We start from the raw sequence: 22,462 nt of genomic DNA on the forward strand, positions 1-22,462 counted from the left end.
ATAGCGGAACCTCCGCCATACTTAACTGCTGGCACCGCACACTAGAGTAAAAGGCGTTCCCCAGGATCCTCCACACCCAAGTATATCCATATGATTTGAAGATGGAGCATCATGATTCGTCCCTCCATAGAATGTCTTTCCATTGCTCAACTGCCCAATGACAGTGCTCCTTGCACCATTGTAGATGGGCCGATGCACCACACTTCATAATGGGACAGCTTGTGTGCAGCGGCATATATCCAATGGTGTGCAGTTGCTGTCACAAAATATGGCTGGTACCTCCTAGCGTCCACATCTTATGTCGCACGGGTTAGGCTATATGAAATGCTAATAAAACAGAACCATTCTACCGATAGAGGTGTCCAATTACTTTTGGTAAGATAGCTGCATTACATGACCGTCGTAATCTATTAGAGGTAAGGCGATTGAGAGCGACACTGATGTAACAGTAAGGCCTCGTCCTCACACGCACAAAACTGCATGTCTATTAGAACCATTGGTTCCCTATGGTGTGTTCACATGTCTGTGTTTTACAGCTGTGTGAACACGCGCACCTGCAAAAGATAGAACATGCGTGCACCATAAGTCCGTGCTAGGCATCAATATTCCCCGTAGGGTGTCCCCTTGTGACTGAACACTGTGACAGAACTGAATTCAATGAATGGCTGAGCACTACCTGTGATTAGCTGAGCGCTGTGACCAATCACAGGCAGCGCTCAGCCGTCATTCAATGAATGGCAGAGTGCTGCATGTGATTGGTTGAGCGCTCAGCCAATCAGACGCAGTCCTTTCAGCAGGCAGGGATTCTAAATCCCCACCTGCTGAAAGAACTTAATTACAGTGCCAGAGACTAAGTGGCTAGATGCGCCTGAGCTCCGACAGTGTCAGAGAGGTAAGTATATATATTTTTTACATATGCTAGGAATGATTTTCAGGGAAGGGCTTATATTTAAAGCCCTTCCCCAAAAATCACTGCAGGGGGTGCCGGCAACCTATTACTTTCAACGGGGCTGCCGGCAGCAGCCGCAACCCCATTGATGGCAATAGGCACGCAGCTTCGTTCACACGTGTTTTGACATGTGCGTGGACATGCAGATTTCTGCGCGCGCACGCACACACACACACACACACACACGTGCAAAACAACGCTTGTGTGAACGAGGCCTAAGACTCTGTCTATATGTGCCGTGGCGTCTGTTTATAACAGCCGCACGAAGCATTGTTAGATCTGTCATATGACAGACTAGCTGATAGACCTGGCTTCGCCTGTGTTACTTTGGTACAGGTGTTTACCTGTTGGTCGCACTGAAAATGTTATGAAGTCGTGGTTATTTTAGAGGAACCAAGGAATAAAATATGTATACACATAGATGAAGGTTAGATTCTCCTCAGACTGCATGTACTGATGTCCTTCTGCGGAATGTGCCACCCCCCCCATTCTCTTCACTTTTTTACCCTTAAAAGGTGACACCACTTTTTATTCAAATTTACCATCCCCCCGGGATTGGAGGTTGCAGCCCCTTCTTAGCCTTAAAAGCATGCTCCATTCCTGCAGTCCATAGCCGCTTTCTTATGTACTTTACAGCTTTTCAGTATATGCACAGAGGTCTGTTAGATTCTCCTTAGTATATACACATAGAGGCCAGTTATGTTCTCCTCAGTATATACACAGAGGTCAGTTATATTCTGCTCAGTATATACACAGAGGTCAGTTATATTCTGCTCAGTATATACACACACAGAAGTCACTTAGAGGAGCTTTAAGAGTTTCCTCACTATACACACAGAGGTCAGTTAGCTTCTCCTCAGTATATACATAGAGGTCAGTTATATTCTCAGTATACAAAACATTTCCCAAGGCTTTATGGTTTCTAAGAAAAGAATGCTCTCATGAATCACGGATTTTTATACGGTGTGTTACGCTTAGAACTGAATATTGAAGTTGCGACCCCTTTACTTTTCCTATTTAGGACGTAAAAAATGGTCATGGCAAATTTCACGTTTGTGCGGTACAGATGTGTGTTATTAGCTACATTACATAGGAGTGCACTTACTTTTGCACTTAGCATCGAATAATCAAGTTGTGACCCCTTTACTTTTCCTATTTACGAACTAAAGAATGGTTGTGCCAAATTTCACATTAGTGCGACACCGGGAAGTTAGAGAATTAGTAGCGAGTCAGTGAATGAGTGAGTTACTGAGTGAGTCAGTGAGGGCTTTCGCCTTTATACGAGTATATAGATACCAACCGTATCTGACTTACAATGGGATTCATCAATCGTGTTGCATTCAGCGCTATTCTTCCTATAAAATCTGACAGGGCTGCAGACCAAAGTGGAACAGGGCCCAACATACCATACATCAAACGTCTTTACTGTTGTCCTAATGGAAGCACTGCTTTACAGTACGTAAAAAGGATAAAAGTTTTTAATCGTCCTCTTGTGGATTTAAGAGCGGACGACAATTATTGGTTGTTTGCAATGATGCATGAGATTCCATAAAGCTAGCTGGGTCCATTATTGACTTAGCTCTACAATACCCTTGTAGTCAGGAGCCACGGGCCATAGTGTTAATGCATTTCTGCTTTAAAGTATGGCCATAAAGCAAAGCTAAATCCTCGCTCTGCAATTAGAGGAGCTGTATACAGGTCAGGCTACGTGCTCATCCATGCTCAACCAACAGGAGTGCAATCAGTGACATATTAACACGGTCCGAATGCGTGCTGACAGCATGAAATATTTGCTCTGTTTATTAGCCCCGGTGACTCAGACGTAATCATACTAACGATAGCGGTCCTAATATTTCCAAGAAACCCAGATGACAGAAAATTAATCGACTCCAGAGCAGCAGAAAGGCCGTTTCATTCAGTAGCATACAAATACATTGACGGCGAGCAATAAGGCAGCGTCCTCAGTCTTCACTGTACACCATGGGGGGGCAGCATGTGGGACGCTCACCGCCTTGTTTTTGGGCGTATGTTCACACAACGGATTCCGCCATGGAATTTCCCATCTGGAATCCGCCCTGCGGAACCACGGCACGACAAGTCACTTCTTTCCATTGAAACATGTAGGATGTCCCCCGTGTGGATTTTTTTCCATTGACAGGGATAAATCTGCGTGTGGATCCTTGGAAAAACTGCAGCAGAACAGCCACGGATTTCTACCAGGAGTGTTTTGTGTGAATGAACCCTAAGAGTGGGCTTACATGGCGGAATTCACTGCATAGTTTTCTGTGGCAAATTACGCCTCCAAAACCGTATCAAATCTCCAGCATTTGGCATGAATCCGAGTGCGGAATTTGCCCTGTCTTGATGCAGAAATGCATGAAAACGCGAGTTTCCACATCGGAATTCCACATCTTGATTTTGCCCATTGACTGGGCAAATTCCATAGGCGGATCCGCGCCACAAACCGCAGCAAAAAGATGCAGATTTTGAGGCGGAATCCGTCATGTTAACATACTGTGTGTATACACACAAGCAGGATTTTGATGCCGATTCGCTGATGTAGATTTTGACACGGATTCCCAGTAGTTTTCACCCTTTCAGTTGAAGGGTTAAAGTCTGCTGCGGATCTGTGAAAAAAAATGTGGATTTTGACGCAAAATTTTGATATGGATTAGCACCAAATCTCGTACGTGCAGGAAGGACGGGTAATGAGGATCTGTAGTTGTACCGGCCCTCTCAAGATCATATTCATAGTCCAGCTTTTAGGTGGTTTACCATTTCGCCGTACTTCGGAGATCACCATTGTAGGCCTGTTCTGGCTGATGTCACAGTGATAAACCATGGTGGCATACGTTCTTTTGGTGCTCAAGGCAAAGCTAGCAAACTGTAAGGTAAAAGGTAAAATCCCCTGGTGCGAGCACCAAGTCATGTCCGACCCCTAGAGTGACATCACATCCGACCCCTAGGGTGACATCACATCCGACCCCTAGGGTGACATCACATCCGACCCCTAGGGTGACATCACATCATCACTATAAAATCTACCTCCTCACTTATGCCATGCAGGAATAGTGAGAACATACAAACGCCATGCAGAAGTTACTCTGCTCACAGTTGCGCTTAAAGGGATTGTCCACGAATTCAATAAAATGGTCGCTGTCCATATAGCCCATGAGAAACCTATCCTAGCACAGGCGAATGTATCTGTAGACTGAAGGAGGGAGAGACGCTAGGCTGTGGGCAGAGCCTAGCCTCAAACTGTTCATTCTTCTTAGGTCTCTTTCACACGAGTTTTTTAACCGCAGGTATTTTGCCGCGATAAAACGCAGGCCGAAAATCACGACTATCTGAAGCATTGGGTTTTAATGCATCTGTTCGGATGGGCAATTTTCCGGCGTGTAAAATTGGCCAGCCGGAAAAGAAAGCACATTTACGCACGGCTAGAAGAGATAGGAATTGTCCTATCTTTTGCTGAAATACAGCTCCCATAGGCTCGGGAGGAAATTTAGCGTGGCAAGCGCTGCTAAAGTCCCTCCCCCCCCCCCTCTTGTGCAGGAGCTCAGTGACCTGACAGTCTAATGACAGCTCAGATCACAGAGCTTTGCCAGGAGACCAGTCAGTAACGTCTCAAGCCATGTGATGTACCCTTTCCCTCTATGTCTGACGTCAGTCAGCTCATTCCATAAAAAGGGAATGTATAACATGGCATAACGTAAACTTATGGTAAATGTTATTTATTTACAAAATTTTGTGTGGTATTTCTGTTTTACATTCAGAAAATGTCAAATTTTGAAAAATGCTAATTTTACCAAAATTTTCTCTAGATTTCAGATTTTTTTTTGCTAAATAAATACAAAAACATACCAACTATAATGTAGCATGGACATATAGAAAATGAGGTCACGAAAAATACAAAATCTCAGAATCACTTGGATAAATAATAGCATTCCAAAGTTATTACCACAGACAGTGAAAGATGTCAGATTTGAGAAAATTTGGCTTGGTCACATAGGCCAGAACTGGCTTGAGTGGCAAATGGGCAACTATGTCATTGAAATGGAAAAATGTGACTTTTTTTCTAAAACAACATCAGTTGTGCTTTATCACATAAAAACAGCACAAGCGACCCCCCCCCCCCCCCCCGCCCTTCCGGTGGGAACAAGACTTTACCTGGTTCAAACACCGCAGCCATTTTCCATAGGACCAGAGACAGCAGGAACAGCATTGTGCGGAGCACCTGGTACAGGCATTGTCCTGAAAGCAAACACAAAGGTGTGTTTATTCATAGCGTTCTAGAAGGACGGCCATGGGCCTGACACCGGCTGACCGCGCCATGTGCACTCGCACCCTTTTCCTTTTGTAAGTAAGGATTAATGAACTGAATATCTTTTCCCACCGAGCAGAACATGCTGCTTTGGAAGGAAAACAACTGGTTCAACAGCTGCAAGAATCTGCAGTGCAATAACCTCAGCGATCCGGCCAAACAGGAAATAGCACGGTCCTCTACCATGTGAGAAATTCAATAATACTCGGGAGTTTTTTAGTTTTTGTTTTTCCAAATTTTGTTCTATTGTGATCATGAGTTAGTGACAGATGACATATCACATTTATGGCCTCCGTCTGACATATACACCCTGGCCCATAGGTTTAATGTAATGGATGCCAGACAGGGGCACCTGCCGCCCATAGGCTTCCTTTAGTAAAAGAATTCTATATTTTGCTGTATACTCTTGTACCGGATTCTGTTGAATGGCTTAGTGCAGTCTAGCTAGATACAGCTCGTTACAATTATCCTAAATCAATTTTCCCATTTCCGCAGATGGGTTCTGGTATCATTACAATTTCTGTACACACTCATCAATGATGGATAATCGGATTTGTACGCCATAATTTGCTGCGATGTTGTGCAATTTCCACTTGCAAAGACTTTCAAGCTCAGCCTACATATTTCTAAGGGATAAGACCCCAGTATTGTGTTCTATGTGCTGCATGCAAGAAATGCATATGAAAGGTAATACAGGTAGGCTCAGACTGGCCAATAAGGAAGGGTGAATCCTCAGGTGGGCCCTTAGTCAGCAGTGGGCCCCTAGCCCCCTACACCTGCATGAGTGGTGACGGCTGCACACAAACTGCCACTTTACCATTGAGGTGTATGAAGAATGTGGCAGCTAGGAATTTAGCGAACACAGATCCAGTAATATTTGCATGCCGCCGTACACTAGGCCCCCATAATGATTTGCTGCAGGGCCCTGGGCACCCCAGTCTGACAAAGAATACATTGAGCTTTGCAGTTAAGTCAGTTATTTAAAGGGAACCAGTCACCACAGAACAGCGCCATAAGCCAAGTGATGATGCGGTTTGTTGAGGTGACAGGGAGTCGGGGGAATATATTTTTATACTTACCCGCTCCCCCGATGTCCGTTGGTGAAGTCCTTGCTCAGTCTGAAAATCTGAGTCTTTTCAGACCGCTTTGTGCACATACTCCCATAGAAGTCTATATGTGGGACTCCAGAAGGACAGCACTGTAATAGCACATTTGCCCTCTTTTAGACTCCCACTATTATAGATTTGTCACACTGAGTAACAAACACATATCAGTTGGTCAATTATTATAGTATATATTTAACCCCTTCCTGATCACAATGTAAACATAAAACCATACAGCAGCGGGCTCGGGAATTTTCAACAGCAACTAGCAACTGGCGCGAATCACAGCTAGCTCCGATCGTGGCTGTCTACTTTAGATGCAGTTGGGAAGGATCTCAAAGGGGGGTGCTACTGTGATTACAGGGTGCCATCAGGTTGCTATGGCTGTCTGTGACCTAGGGAAGGCTTTCAGGGTTGCCTATTAAGTCGGATCTTAACTGGTAACAATTAAAAGTGCTATGTACTGCAATACAGAAGTTCAAGTCCCCTAGTGGGACAAAGAAAAAAAGTTATTAAAAATATAAAAAATAATATGTATAAAAAATTCGAAACCCCTTTTTCCTATAAAAAAAGAACCAAAACAAAAATAAAAAAAATCAAAAAAAAAAAAAATCACATGGTTAACAGCATTAAAAATGCACACCATGCCAGAATTGCTCGTATATGTGATCCCTGCTGTACACACAGACAAGCAATCGTTAATATAATCGTTCATCCCCATACAGCAGTCATTGGTCAGCAGCACATCACCCTCGTCACATGAGATGATGTGCAGCCGACAAGGAAGGACTTTTAGGTTTGCCATAATCAGCCAAGAATCATTGGGTAACTGATCAGTATCCCTTTATTTGGAGCGAAAATTTGTGCTCAATATCAAAACACATGTAAAAGGCCCTCAAGAGGGTTAAAAACAAAAATGTACTAATAGCTTCAGTAGTGTAGGCAGAGTAATTAGCTCTCTGGAAGTAATCAGCAGGGCGCACCCTGTACTGAACACACTGTGTGATGACCCCACAGCAACACATGCAGTACAGCGATGCTGCTGGTATGAAGTTCTACAAGGACTTCTTAAGAGCTTTCTGATGTCCCAAAAAATGTCAAGTGTGCCCCATGCAGGTTTAATAGGGTTTGAACCAGTGGGGTATTTTGGTTATTACAAGCACCTGCTATTCTCCATATACATATATTGATCCATTATTACCAGTCTATGTGGACGTGGGTCGTCATTCATAAATAAAATGTTTAGCCCCATTTCAGCTCTGAATAGCCTGACATTAGACCTAGGCTGTTAGGTTCCATCTTCCTTATTTGTATAAATTACCCAGAGGGACTTGCATGGCCTTATAAATCGCCCCACTCACCTTCTACATTTCCCCACACCCTTTTAGGTGCTCTCCTTAAGGAGACACAACACCCCTCCTAACCAACATCGCAGGCCTCTTACCAGCTAAGCCAGAAACCTACTGCACACTGATGAGGGGCAAAAATCCCGAAACAGCTAGCTCTGTGTTGTTTTCTGGTTTGGTTTCCAATTCCCAATCATTGTTAAGACTTGTTAAAAAGTCACATTAATTTGCAGGAATGCTGCCATCCAATAGGTGGCACTGCAGAGGTATTTTTCCACTTTCCCTATATGCAAAAGTTCCCTGTTCATAACACATTGAGGGATGTAGGTGAACCCAACAGGATGCCCTCTACACCATCACCACCCTTAAAGAGGACCTGTCATGTATTTGGGTCAGCTACTTAGGCTCCACTGACTATCGCAACTTTTCCTTTTTCTGTACCCCCCCCCCCCCCACACCCCACGGCTACATGAGCTAGTTTCTGAACAGAGGGCAGTATGGGTATATATTGCAAGCCTCTCGGCACACAATCTCTTTTCACCCAGGTGTTCTGCAGACTATACTGGAAGTTGTCCATGAAGCCGCTTCAAGATTAGTTCCCATATTCTGGCTATGCTGTCCAGCAGTTATTCTTCTTGCGATGTTAGGACTCTTGGATGTCCAATACTAATATTTTTTGTCACACACGCACTCACAACACATAACTCAAGTCTAACCACCAGAGATTGATCCATTTCAGCCACTCAATTTTGCGCACACCTTAGCATAGACACACTCCAACACACCCCAAACCCTCATTGCCACCACCCATGGAGAAGGCCAAGGGAAAACCATATCCACATTGCTCTTCAGCAATCAAAGGGTCAACACCACGAAAGGCTTAGGCTCAGAGCCACAAGGTCTGTATTTATCAAACTTTTTAGACTTTAATAGAGAAAAATGCAGGGCTTACCAAAAAAAAAAAAAGAAAAGTATAACAAGATGACAAAATAAAAAGGACAAACAATGAAACACAAAAAAACAGTTATGGAAATAAAATAGGAGAAATCTACAGAAACGTAGAACTTACAGGGAATTCCAAAGTCTTAGCATTCCTGAGGCTGGGTGGAACATGGAGCATATTTCAGCTGCAATGAGCTGCCCTCATCAAATGTGACGCTTTTCTATTGTCTTTTAAAGTTCCTAGTCCATGGCTCAGTTTGTAGAGCCACCCATTAGATCATTAAGCCAATCCCGGTCTTAAGGCCCATTTAAATGCATCAATTATTGCTCAAAATTCGCTCAAAAGCCATCTCTTGAGTGATAATCGTTGTGTCTAAACGCGCGGCCCTCGTGCATTATTCGTTCATGGTTGATTTCTAGCAAGCTGGAAATCATCTATGACTTATCAGCCCCACACGCTGATTTTCTCAGCGGGCGGCAAAGATAGTATTCTTCCAGCTGGTATCCCACTGGGGCTTCTCAGCGGTATACTGGGTGAAAGCTCTGAGAACAAAGGAGCTGTTTCTTTGAGCCATCAGCTCAGTGGGACACTGCTGATAACAGCGAGAACAAAGCAGCTGTTTGCATATACAAAACAGCGGCTTTGTTCTCGGAGCTATCACAGCAGTGTCCCGCTCTGCCTGCATTAACTCATAAGTAGCTAATTAGCTACTTAGAGTTATGCAAGGATGATCGCTCAAAACTGTCACTCAAACTGCTGTTTGAGCGATCATATTTCAGTCTAAATACACCTTTAGGATTGGGCAGTGGAGTGATAAGGGTTAAATATTATGAATATTAACCAGTGCACTGTCCTGTATGTCCCCTTACTAGGATGGAGGATGTTCACCTTGGACCATCTACCTGTCCTCTCCTTTGAAGTTTGTCCTATCTTCGTCTAGCTTCCTCTAAATAAGCTTTAGGTGACAAATACGGCAACCTCTTCAAAGATGAGAGCGCTCCCACAGAGCTCTCCTCCGGCCATAATAGAGTGGGAAGTGGGAAGAGCTTACCAGATAAGACTAAGTTGACCTTGAGGGTACCTTGAATGGCATCATGTTGGGACATAGGTTTCCCCATTACTTCTTATGAAATGGGGCCTTTTCGTTTTAGAAGTCTTCCTAGCCCCCATAGAGTGACTGGTGGGCAGCCCACAGGTAAGTTCTGGCCCCCTGTTAGACCTGCCCTGCATAAGTGCAACCAAGGTCCCAAATTTATCTAGGACAGAATCAGTGCAAGGAGTACATTGCCAATCAAAGAGTTAAAGGGCTAGATTCATTGAGAGTGAACAGGATAACATCTTCCCTTGTGAGACGTACGTGCTAACTGAGCATCAAGAGGAATTGCTGATAGAAGATACTAACTGAAGGGCTAAAAACAACTAAGTAATAAGAAACCATATAATATTCTGTCAATCATTAGTAAAATATAATAGAATTTCCACGAAAAATATGACCCTGTCTTTTTATTGGGTTAATGAAGGAAATGGCATTTTTCTCCACAGTCACTCACCACAAAGGCCACGGCAACCGGAGCCAAGAGAACACGGATGAACAAAGAATGATTGTTTTATTACCCTGAATGAAATAGTCTATGTGTTTGGCACGAAGAGTAAGGAAAGCCAAGCCAACTTCTAAATGGAGGAGCTGGGAGAGCAGATGAACTAAAAGTTGCCACTGACAGTAAACATCTCTTTCCCAGATGGACTTGTTTTACTGGTTCATACTGAGCTTTACATGAAGGTCCTGGAGACGATCGTTGTGTTTTATGGCCGCGGCTGAGGAAGCGCCGTACATCATCCCATTAAAATGGAAATGAAATTAGTAAAAGTTCATCTTCCTCATAATCATATTAAATCTTCATAGTCAGGAATTCCCTAAATCTCAAAGGAAAGGAAACCTCCTGAGCCGAAACTAAAAATACTGTGGTGGCGTGTTTGACGGCTGGAAAGTCTGGCGTAATATTTAGAAAGAGTAGCGTTTCAGCGGGACGGACTGGAAGGTATGGTAGATTTATGTATGGGGTGGATCATAGAGCTGCTGGAGAGTCGTGTGGGACATTTACGGCAGACTGAATGCACAATCCGTATCCACAGACAGGCTATGTATAAAGCCAGGACGCCATCCGAGACATGGAGATACACCTAATTCTCCACAGTACTTTAGAGTAATGAGTTCTGTCGTTCGGTGGAAGTTGCTGCATGTTTTGTGTGCACTACTTTCTATACAATAAGGTCGCGGGGCGCTTTTTTTCAATATTTGGAGCTTTTTGGCCATTCCTATGATGCAAGCGTTAGAGCAGCACTCTCCTTTGTAAGAATAATTTGCATTGCCGCAAGATAGATTTTAGGGCTCTACTCATCATCAAAAGACCAATTAATGAGAAGAAAAAAAAAAAAAGAAGAAGAGGTAACCCCTAGTATAATGATCTTGGGAACCACAGCTACATGAAAAAACAGGGTTTATTTACCATCTCCCTTATTTGCATATTACCCAGAGGAGCATGAATGGCCTTATAAGTCTCCTCACTCACCTTCAAGGCACTCTCCCTCAGGAGAAAAGATAGCATTCCTGACGCACAGCACAGGGCCCTCACTAGCCAAGCTAGAAACCTACTGTAGACTAGTGAGGGGCAAATACCCTGAAAAAAAAAAGCTGTCTCTGTATGGGTTCTGGCTTGGATTTCAATTCCCAGTCATTGCTACAAGACTTGTATACAGAGTCTAACATTGACTTGCAGGAATGCTGCTTTCCAATAGGTGGTGGTGCTGAGCTACTGTTCCATCTCTCTAATTTTGACATACCCTTGCCTGTGTAAGCTGCTATATTAATCGACTATATACAGAGTTCTAGTGCAACACTCTTAGCACAACAGAAAGAGCCCTACCGGGTTGTAGAATTCCCCTCACCGGATCCCCTTTTCTCATGACTTTGCTTCAGGGTCTTGCTATTCTCTACTAGTCTCATCACTTTGGTAAAGTGGTTTTCTGGGGTTAATGCTCTATATGATAGAATTTGGGGGCAGAGAAAAACATACTCAGAACAGCGAAGAGTTTGCAGTACCTATGGAAAGCCAATCATTAGGGGAGTAGGATCGGCGATGGAAACTACGGTCAGGCAGGCTTAGGGCAGTAATGGCGAAAACACCAAGAGGTTACACTGAACAGATCCTGGTTATTCCAAACCAGAAGCCAAAAGGTCAGGGAACACGACACAAGTAGTAACCACTACAACCGGTACCGCGCTGGTGGCAGTAACTAGTTTAAAATGGAACCCGTCGGGTACTTTATGCTTCCCTCACTTCAGGCAGCACATTATAGTGTCAGACATCAGCAGTCGGTCACTTATGGGGTAATGTGCGGTGGTTTTTAAGAACTTTGCAGCACGTTTCTGTATACTCCTACCGTCTCACCCATTCACCCTGACTGACAGTTTTCTATCTATTATGGTTCAAAAGTTTTTTATTTTGTCTGTTTTATAGTTATGAGGATTACAAAATGGTAGTGTCATTTTCATCAAATAAACATTTTTACAGTAACAGAGCTTGTCTTTCCTTAACTGGCCTACTTTCTTGTTCCTTAAAACAGACTATCTAAATTATAACATTAACCGTGATGCTATCAACATTTGTAATTTGTAACTCTCACGTTGAGGTCTTAAGTCTCTGGATTCAGTTACTGATTGAATAAAACAAACGAAGAAAAGCTGAACAATTCTAATGTGATGACTTCCTATGAAGATAACTATGGAAGTAGAGAGTGAAGTTAAGAGGGTTAAGGTATTAAGAATAAAGGGGGGGAGAGAAGGTTGGGGGGAGCGACATCTTACGCCTTGAGGTGGGGGTTACGGTTTCAAGGTCTAATGGGGTCAGAAGGGGTTGCTGACTGTGTTCGTATTAGGGGGTAACCCCCTTTCTAGCCAGAGGTCGAGATCGCGGGAGAGGCGAAACTGATTCCACGACATCCAGGTGGTCTGATACTTGTCGAATCTCATCTCGTCCCTGGCACATAGCTCCTCCATATATTTTATGTGGTCTAACTCCTCTAGCCACATTAGTCTGGAGGGGGGGGGGGGGGGGTTGGTGATTTCCATTTCTTAGGGATTATCTGGCGCATTGCCAGGACGAAGAATCTTAACAGGAAGCTTTTTGATTGTGCCAGCGGGCCCGGGAACATTGACAGTAATGCGATCTCGGGGGTTAGTTGTATTTGGTTTCTGCTAACCGCGGTGTAGAGGGAGTTTATCTCCCGCCAGAGGGGACAGATCAGTGGACAGTCCCACCAAATATGTATAAATGTTCCAGTTCCCGTCATGCATCTCCAGCAGGTATCCGGATACTGGGGGAACATCCTCGCCAATCTTGCTGGTGTCTGATACCATCTAGTTAAGATTTTATAATTTAATTCCTGTGACTTGCTGGATGTATTTATTTTGTGAGTCAAAGTATAGGCCTTTGCCCATGACTCCTCTGAGGGCATAGTGTTCAGCTCTCTCCCCCATTCCCGCTCCAACGCCTCATTACAGTGTTGTGTATCTTCGACCAAGAGCATACGATATAGGTTTGAGATTTTGTGGTGGTCTGTGGGTGTTGTCATGCATAGGTTTTCGAAGGGAGTGATGGGGCGCCTCAGCTGATGTATATCCCCTAACGAGCCAACATAGTGGCATAATTGCAGGTACTGAAACCACGCTCCGGGATGGGGCCGCTGCTCCTCTATGATCTCGTGTAGCGGTTTAATACCGGTATCAGAGATCGTGTCCCGTACTCTTGGGATTGTGTTTGTAATCATGTTGGTCAACGCGGAGCCCCGTGGGAAGGAGGGGGCATCAGGGTTTCCTACCAAGGGTGTCAGTGGGCCCGGCCTGTGAATCAAGCCCGTCTTAGTCGCAGGACCTATCCAAGCTGTCACCATGTCTTCTATGAATGGGGATAGTCCCATCCCTCTGTGTTTCCCTTTGCCTGGTAGCCATATGATCCCCTTGCCCTGGAAATGTGTCATGTCCTGCTCCGTCTCAACCCATAGCTTCTGTGATCTGCCGTGAAGGAGATCAAGAATTCGTTTGGACAGCGTCGCTCTGTAGTATAGAGCTATATTCGGGACCCCCATGCCGCCTGATTCTCTTAGGCTGGTTAGGGCTTTCCACCTGCGCCTAGGTTTGGCCCCTCCCCATATGAAGCCCATGATCACCTTCCTAACCTGTGCCAGAAAAGAGCCCGGTAGGGCGACTGGGACTGTCTGGAGGATGTAAAGAAACCTCGGGAGGGCATTCATTTTTTGTGCTAATCCTTCCAAACCAGAACAAGGAGACTCCTTTCCACCTATTAAAGTCTGACTCTAATTTGGTTAAGAGAGGCACATAGTTTTTTGTAAATAGTTTGCCCGGGTCTGTAGTGAGCACCGTTCCTAGGTACGTTATTTCTTTGGTTTTCCATCGGAATGGGAGAGATGGTTTTAAGGTTTCGACTTCTGTATTTGGTAGGGTTACGTTAAGGATCAGTGACTTGCTTAGATTGACTTTAAAATTGGATAGTCTACCAAATCTTTTAAACTCTTCTAGTATGTTAGGGAGTGCTATTCTTGGGTTTCTGATGTAAATTAACAATTCATCTGCGTATAAAGCTACTTTATGTTCGTTTTCTCCTGTTCTAATTCCTTGCAGGTTGGGATTCGTCCTAAGAGCACTCGCCAGAGTCTCCATGACTAGTATGTACAGGGAGGGGGACAGGGGACAGCCTTGTCGGGTGCCGTTGTGGATGTGGATCGGGCGTGACAGTAGGCCGTTGACTCTTACGCGGGCTGAGGGGTCTCTATATAATGCCATCACCCAGTCCATGAACCTGGGCCCAAGGCCAGTGTGTTGTAATGTCGCCTCCATGAATCCCCAGCTCACCCTATCAAACGCCTTCTCGGCATCCACCGAGAGTAGGCATAGGGGCTCCCCGAGCTTACGGGCTCTAGACATCAACGCCAGTGTTCTTATTGTGCTGTCCCCTGCCTCCCTCCCCGCGACAAAGCCCACCTGGTCTCTATGTACCAGTGTTGGGATACACGTCTGAAGACGTGTTGTCAGGATTTTTGCAAATATTTTCGTATCTATATTTAGAAGGGATATCGGCCTATAGCTACCACAGGCAGCTGGGTCTTTACCTGGTTTAGGTATTACAGTTATTACTGCCTGTAGTGCCTGGGCGGGAAAGGGGCAGGACCCCGATATGGCGTTGAATGCGTTAAGCATTAGGGGGGTTAATTTTTCTCCCCAAAGTTTGAAAAAGCGTGGGGTGTAGCCATCAGGTCCCGGGCTTTTACCGTTTTTGAGGGAATGGATCGCTTTTTTTACTTCCTGGGGGGAGATGTCTTCCTCTAAGGCCTCCTGCATTGTCTCTGATATCCGTTTTTGGGCATGACTGGTTAGGTACTCGTTTCTGTCCTGGGTCAGTTCTATGCTTTGTTCCCTGTATTTGTCCGGTAGGTTATACAGGTTGTGATAATAGTTATAGAAATTGTCAATTATTTCGGTGTTGGTATGGACCAGCCCGCCTCCTGGGGTTTGGGTTGCAAAGACGTATGTCTGCGGTGCTCGGGGATTCAGGGCCCTGGCTAGTCCTCTGCTACATTTGTTGCCATATTCATAAAATTTTCCCCGGGCTCTATCCCTTTGGCACAATGAGATCTGGTCCATGAGGAGGAGTATTTTATTTCGGGTTGCGGATATTTCTGCTGTTCTGGTATCTTGTGTTGCTTTTTTGTTTAGGTTCTCCAGATGACTTAGGTGGTCAAGGAGGCTTTTTAAGGTAATGGCCCTTTCTCTTTTTAACCGTGCCCCATGTGAGATGAGGACTCCGCGGATCACGCACTTAAGTGCTTCCCATTTAGTCGGCGCAGGGGTGGGGTCAGAGGTGTGGTCGTTCGTGAAATTTTCGATAGTCTGCTGAATTTCCTGCATGCATATTGCGTCATTCAGCAGGTTATCGTTTAGACGCCAGTTAAACTCCTTCTGTTCCCCGGGTTTTCCTCTCAGTGATCCCCATACCGGAGTGTGATCAGACCATATGAGTGACCCTATCGAACTGAGGGGGTTTCGGTCAAGGAGTTTGTGCGAGACAAGTAAATAATCTAAGCGCTGGTAGCAGTTGTGGGAGGGCGAGTAGAAACTGTAGTCTTTTGTTTTTGGGTGTAATGTCCTCCATAGATCAACCAGTCTAAGGTTGTGGAGCTCCTTGCGGAGTCTGCGTAGTGCTGTGTGTGTGGTTTTAGACTTACCCTCAGAGGAGTCGAGCGCGGGGTCCAGGCTAAGGTTAAGGTCGCCTCCAAGGATAATGTTGGAGCCGTCCGCAAAGGCCCTTAGTGCCCCCAGTATCCGGATTCCAAAGCGTACCTGTGCTTGGTTTGGGAAATATACGTTAGCAAAAGTCAAGATTTCACTTCCAGTTTGAATTTTTAAAAAAAGATATCGTCCTTCTGGATCTACTGATGAGGAGATAAATTTATGGGGAAACTGTCTATGGATTGCAATTGATGTGCTTCCTGCTTTTTTGGTGGGGTGTGGGCTATGGTGCCAAGTGGTATAGTTGCGGTTTTTGATTTTGGGAAAGTGTGTCTCCTGTAATAGGGCTACCATAATTTTGTGTCTATGAAGGTGATCCAATATCTGTCCCCTCTTGGTGGGTTTGTTTACCCCTCTTACGTTGTATGTGCCGAATGAGATGTCATCTATTTGTGGTCTTGATTACCGTTGTTACCTTAAGGTTGAGTGGGGGTGGGGGAGGGTAGATCTTGGGGGGGGGGGGAGGGAGGGTGGGAGGAAAAGAAGACTGAAAGAAAGAGTGAGGGGAGGTAGAAGTAAGGTTTTGTATAACAAACCTTGTGCAGCTACAGACAGCTGCACGTGATTTCGTGGTGAGGTGTTAGCAAAGTGCTAGTTGTCGCTATATTATGCGACGGTTCACCCTGGGTGGGAAGTGGCGGGAGGTCTGCAAGAGTGGGGTTGGGCTCTGGTCGTCTTCCCCTCCAGAGTGAATATGGGTAAGCTGAGGTACCCGTAAGGGGTCCTATTCATATATGGTGCCTCCAAATTTTGGCGAGTTTAAACTGCAATACAATCTGAGCACGAACTCTAGAAACTTTAAGCAAGCTATGTTAGAACAATCAACAGGCAAATTGTGTCAACGATGGTTCAGAACTTTTTGTTAATGGAGCGTGGGCCCTGACTCAAAGTCCTGGGACTATGTGGGTCACATGGTGTACCAAGGTACGCTTTCAGGTGTCTGCTATGGGTCCTCTACGTCGTTCGCGTCGTTGTTTTGGTTGAGCCGTTTGCCACTGTTCTTTGGTCTTCTGCGTAAGCAGGTTCGGCATTGTGGGCCAGTCTGGGAGATTGATCTGCGGAAGCTGGAGTGTTCCTAGAAACTTGGGTAAATCTCCCAGTAAGCGCTGTGTTGCTGTTTTGCCCTCCCTTGTGGCCGTCAGGGAAAACGGGAACCCCCAGCGGTATGGTATATTGTTATCTTTAAGTGTTGTTAAGAGCGGTTTCAGGGCTCCTCTGAGCCGGAGTGTGTGGCGCGCGAGATCTTGCAATATTATAATCGGTCGGTCTTTATGTAGGAGGTCTCCCTTCTCCCTAGCGGCACGCAGGATAGCATCTTTTTCCTTGTAGAAATGAATTCTGCAAATTATATCTCTGGGCCGTTTGGGGTCTGTTGCTTTTGGCCCCAATGCTCTGTGGATTCTGTCCATCATGACAGGGTTGTCTGATGAGCGACCTAGGAGCTGTGAGAAGAGTGTTTGTGCCCAATCTTCTAATTGGTGGCCCTCGATTTCCTCTGTTACACCTCGGATGTGCAAATTATTTCTTCGGTTTCTATTCTCGAGATCATCGAGGTGCATTGTGAGGTTGTGGATTTGGTCTGCCTGATACTGAATGGCTTGTTTGTGTGATTCGAGTATAGCTGTTGTTTCTTCCTGGGTTTCCTCTACCTCTAGGAGTCTGTGGCCCATTTGCTGTATGTCTGTGTGAATCCGCTCTAGCGCTTGTTTGTTAGATGTCTCGAGTCTGGTGAACAGGGCATAAAGTTCATCTTTGGTGGGTATAGACATGATGCGCGTTTTCCACGCATCGCTATCTTCCTTGCTCGTGTTTTGAATGTTTGTGGTGCGCTCTGGGCTGCTGGCGGGACGTGGGACTGATGGTATTGACCACCCCGTGTTGTCTGCCTTCTTGTTTGCATTGGGGGCTGTTTGTGACTCCCTGTAGGGTGACTTATGCAGTATGGGTGTAAGTGGGCTATCATGCCCTTTACTCACAGTTTTGCTGTTCCTTAGGGCAGTTTGGGAGGTCTCCTGCTCCTGGTTGCTTGTGTCTTGTGGTCCCCCCTGCTCATCTTCTCCTGATGAGTTGCTGGCTGGTGAGCGCTGCAGGGGTGAGTGCTGCTGGTGTGGGTGCTCCGCGGGAGGTTCTACCCCACGTGTGTTCTCTGGGGTCGGCGCCATCTTTATTTTCTGTGTTCCCCCTCTGTGGGATATCGGCGCTGTGGTCCGCTGCTGCCGCTCCTCTCACCGCTTCTGCCTGGGGGGGTTGTGAAGATGAGCGCTTCTGTTTTGAGCCGGCTGCCTGTGGGAGGAAGGTCTCGGCGCTCTCCGGTGCCATCCTGCACTTTCTCGTGTGTGACCCCGGCGTCCCGAGATAGTGCTCCATGCCGCTTTTTCTTTTGTTTTCCGCCGGGGTTTTAGCCTCTGCCGTCGCCCGATTCCTTGCCTGGCTCATTGGTGGTGATTTCGCCGTTATTTGGAGGTGGATGATGGTTTTAGGAGAGGTTAGACCGGGAGCGCTGTTCTCATGCGTCCTGCTCGGCCATCCGCTAACCACGCCCCGTTTTCTATCTATTATACGGCATACCGAGAAAACTGCCAATCAGGGTGCATGGGCGGAGGTACTTGGTCCTCATGAATAAACCAGACTCCTCTCTTGCTGGAAGCTGCAGGAACAAGCTATACATTCTTAACCCTTTCCAATCCACTGTCTGACTTCTGAAGAGTTCTGATGTTGGAAGACATCCATCAGGGTTCTCTTACTGTATATTGCCAACCTCTCTGCGGTCGGAGCCTATCCAACATGTCACCTCATGCAGTACTGGCTCTAGCCAGCATATAGCGCCGTTGTATAATGGCAGAAAAAGAGTAAGCCCCCTAGGAAAACCAGGATACAAATAGGATTGGGAAGGGTTAATGAACCACCGCACATTACCTTATCACAGACGTCAGCATGTCTGTCACTACCTTGTACTGCCCTCCGTGAGGACAACATGAAGTACCTGACAGGTTCCCTTTAAATAATCTGGGGTTTGTACTATTGGTCAAGCAGGTATAGGCACTGAGTTTAGAAGTTCTAGTGCAGCAGTGTACCATCACGGCCCAGTGACATGTGCCCATAAATATGGCTGTAATATACACCGATCTGCTACCGCAGTGGCTGGGGTCAGAATTACAGTAAGTCTGCTATTGGCCCATTAATGTCTGAAATGCTGCGGTCAATAGCGACAACATCCCCAAGTGATCTGGCTATTCCGTTATGTTATTTTTTTAATAAAAGCTACTCAAGAAGTAGTATATACCAGCGCCATTGTAGACTTCTTCCACTGAAGACAAGCTGTCACACTACTACATCGGAAATGAAAGTTATGGCTCTTGGAACGTGCCATCATCTAAAAACCCAAAATCGATGGCATCCTCAAGAGATTACATATATGTATTGGAAGCCTATGTCCTCGCATACTTATGGACCCCAAGATCAGATCTCTAGGATGGAATTATAATTTAGTTATTTTACAGCAATTCTCATACCCACATCCATATCCCTGGTAGAACAGATCCATCATCTTCAGCCTTCACACTCCTGATCTACTTTACGGCAGATGAAGAAACACCTTCCAGAGTTCTGGGAACGTCGTTCCAAATCACTAATTCTAACAACATTTCAAGTGTCATTCCTTTTGTGCATGAAGCAATAAAACACGTGTGAATTCATCGCCTGAAGTGTTCTGCACCTTCATTAAACCACGCAGAGTCTTTATTTTAATGACAGGCAATGACAAATCGCATCATTATTAATTCTTAACAAAGCTGATAAATCACCTCAAGTGAGATCTCATCCGCTCTCAGTTCTTGCCCAAAGTTGCTTTACTAGATGAAACAAGTCTGATCTCCTGTACGGCAGGTTATACAATGTATACTGGAATCTCTACTATTAAATACCACCATCTAAGCTGTATGCCACGTGGTCATGGTCCGAACTCTCTTCCGCACACAAGTGGCAGTGTGAGATCACCTGGCCAATTAGCATTTGATTGATCCTTCTGAAGCAGAATAGCTTGAGCATTCTATAGATGCTGGTTATACAACTGACAGATTCCCTTTAAACTATTTAGTACCAAGCACTGTAAATTTACAGCGCTTGGTCCTGGGCTTTAAACCCAGCCGATAGTAAAACTATGGCAGGGGTTTAAAGCCCCTGCTTCTGCAATCAGTCAAAAGCATGTCGGGTGGACAGCTGTTAGTGACAGCTGAGAACCTGTGGGAGAAGGCAGGAATGGTTTTTAACCCTTTCTGCCTTCTCCTGTCTCTAGTACACAGTGCCCAATGAGCGGTATGTATTAAATAGTGAAAACGAAAATCATTTTTCACTATGCGAGCCGGCTGCCGGGATCCCTAGTCACAGCAGAGCTACAGGGTCCCAGAAGACCCTGATTAGCTCTGCAAGTGACTATAGTCACTACCGGAAATGTTTTCCCCTGTAACTGGGGCTCCTATGGATGCCTCAGCTACAGTAGAAAAGTGTTGAATTAAAAAAAAAACCAAAAAAAACACATACATGTGAATGTCCCCCTTAGATCTTATATGACGTCATGGGGAACATAAGATAGTAAAAAAAATAATTACATACGGAAATAAGTAGCAATTAGTAAAACAAAATTACAGAATAAAATAAAATATATACCTAAAAAAAAATAACCCAAAGCCGATGCCAACCAAAACTGTCGCCATACGCGCTCTGTTTACCAAAACCATACATATATCAAGACGTGCGAAACAAAATGAGGGACCCATTCCTATACTTTAAAATCTGTATATTTACGCTAAAATAAAAAAAAACACTATGAAATGTTTAAAAAAACAACTTTTTTTTAGGTTTTTACCCTCAAAACTAACAAAAAGAAAGAGTCAGTGAAAAAGATATTAAAAAAATAGGCCTATATGTCACGTGAAAAAAAAAAAAAAAAAGCAAAAATAATTTTGGTAGCTGAGAGAAAGAAAATAGGGCATTAAAACCACCACACGGTCAAAATCAATAAAAAGTGTCTTTTCCTTAAGGTAAAAAACTGCCTGGTCCTTAAGGGTTAATACCTATATGTGGGAAACTGTTAACTCATACATTGCAGCACAAGTGAGCATTTTATATGGGCTTCTTTACAGTTTCCCATGATGAAGACATCTTCGCCAATGACAGGAAAAATAGGACGTCCCCAGTGATCATCAAGAAATCCAAAACTTTGTAGCCGAATACTGGCTATTTAATGGCATGGTGTAAGTTGTGTTGCGGCTGCAGGTCTCTGGTTGTCTATTCCCATGTCGGAAACCACTTACGATGCCAGGTCTCAGATGTCCACACATAGATTACAATAAAATACAAGCTTTTAAAACATTTCATGAGTATTCCAACCATTTCTATACACGGCACATTCATAGGATGTGCCAAGAATGTTGATGACAATCTGACAAGTGGGACCCCCAATAATGAAGACAATAGGGTTCCAGGCCCCCAACACACTGCAGGTATGGTACTTCCCTTCCACTCCAGCTTCTGGCAATCTAACCCCACATAAGATTTCATACCAAAATCAAAACCACCTTCCTGTTCCAGGGCATATTTTTGTGCAAACAGAGCACACGTCACTTCTTCCTCGCCTTCCGATGCCATTATAGATTAGAGAGGCCCAATCAGTTTATGCAAAGTCCTTTAAGATTGCCAGCAGGAAATATTTCACGCCTTATGATCCAGTACAAATCCTTATGATTTGTAGCATAGATCCCTTGTTACGTGACTCATTTTGGATAAATGCCCCTCACACGAGGAACAAGGATGAAGGTGGTGTGTTTGGATTGATGCCAAATACCTGTGGGAGAGGTTTTAGCCTCACAAGCTGGCAGACAGTTTGCCAGGACAGCTCCACTTATATAACATATAACAGAATGATAATATAATATAGGACATACCAGTTTACTCAGTAGCTTCGTCAGATACATTAGGATGATCTGTGGGATTCTCACAAGCATCAGTAACAAAGACCCCATGATGGCTGTTCCAAGATGATACCAAAACAGAACAGACAAGGACGACAGGATCGGGTGCTTCACTTTCTTTTTATCTCTGCAAAACAAAAAATATGCAATTAAAGTGTTATAAAAAACACCTTTAACAGTGAATAGAAAACGTCTACAGTATTATTGTACCTTGACACCACCGGAAAGGTGGGTGTCCACAAGGGTAAGGCAGTTTGACAGGCAGGTGACACCCCCTTGTTTCTGACTGGATGCAGGGCGTGCTCCCTGGCGTTGGGCTCACAGGTCCTGCCACTAACTACTAACTGCAGTGTTACTTCTTGCAGGCACACCCCCTCAGGGAGCTGGTAACGGGACATGTCAGGCCGCCGGGAGCCACACTCACAGCGCCGCTGTGAGTGCGCCGGCGGCTCTACTCACAGCGGC

At 45.0% G+C, this 22,462-nt stretch overlaps 1 protein-coding gene across 1 annotated transcript in view; it reads right to left on the reverse strand.

The window, feature by feature from the left end:
- The window catches only part of SLC44A3 (solute carrier family 44 member 3), a 92,361-nt gene that overhangs the window by 23,960 nt on the left and 45,939 nt on the right, over window positions 1-22,462 (reverse strand). The window contains exons 12-13 of the mRNA XM_066597389.1: window positions 21,971-22,124; window positions 5,120-5,203 (exon numbers count right to left, since the gene is read on the reverse strand). Of these exons, the coding sequence (XP_066453486.1) occupies window positions 5,120-5,203; window positions 21,971-22,124 (238 nt within the window). The remainder of the gene's footprint in view (window positions 1-5,119; window positions 5,204-21,970; window positions 22,125-22,462) is intronic.

Source organism: Eleutherodactylus coqui, chromosome 3 (assembly GCF_035609145.1).
Source record: "Eleutherodactylus coqui strain aEleCoq1 chromosome 3, aEleCoq1.hap1, whole genome shotgun sequence".
Taxonomy (NCBI): Eukaryota; Metazoa; Chordata; class Amphibia; order Anura; family Eleutherodactylidae; genus Eleutherodactylus; species Eleutherodactylus coqui.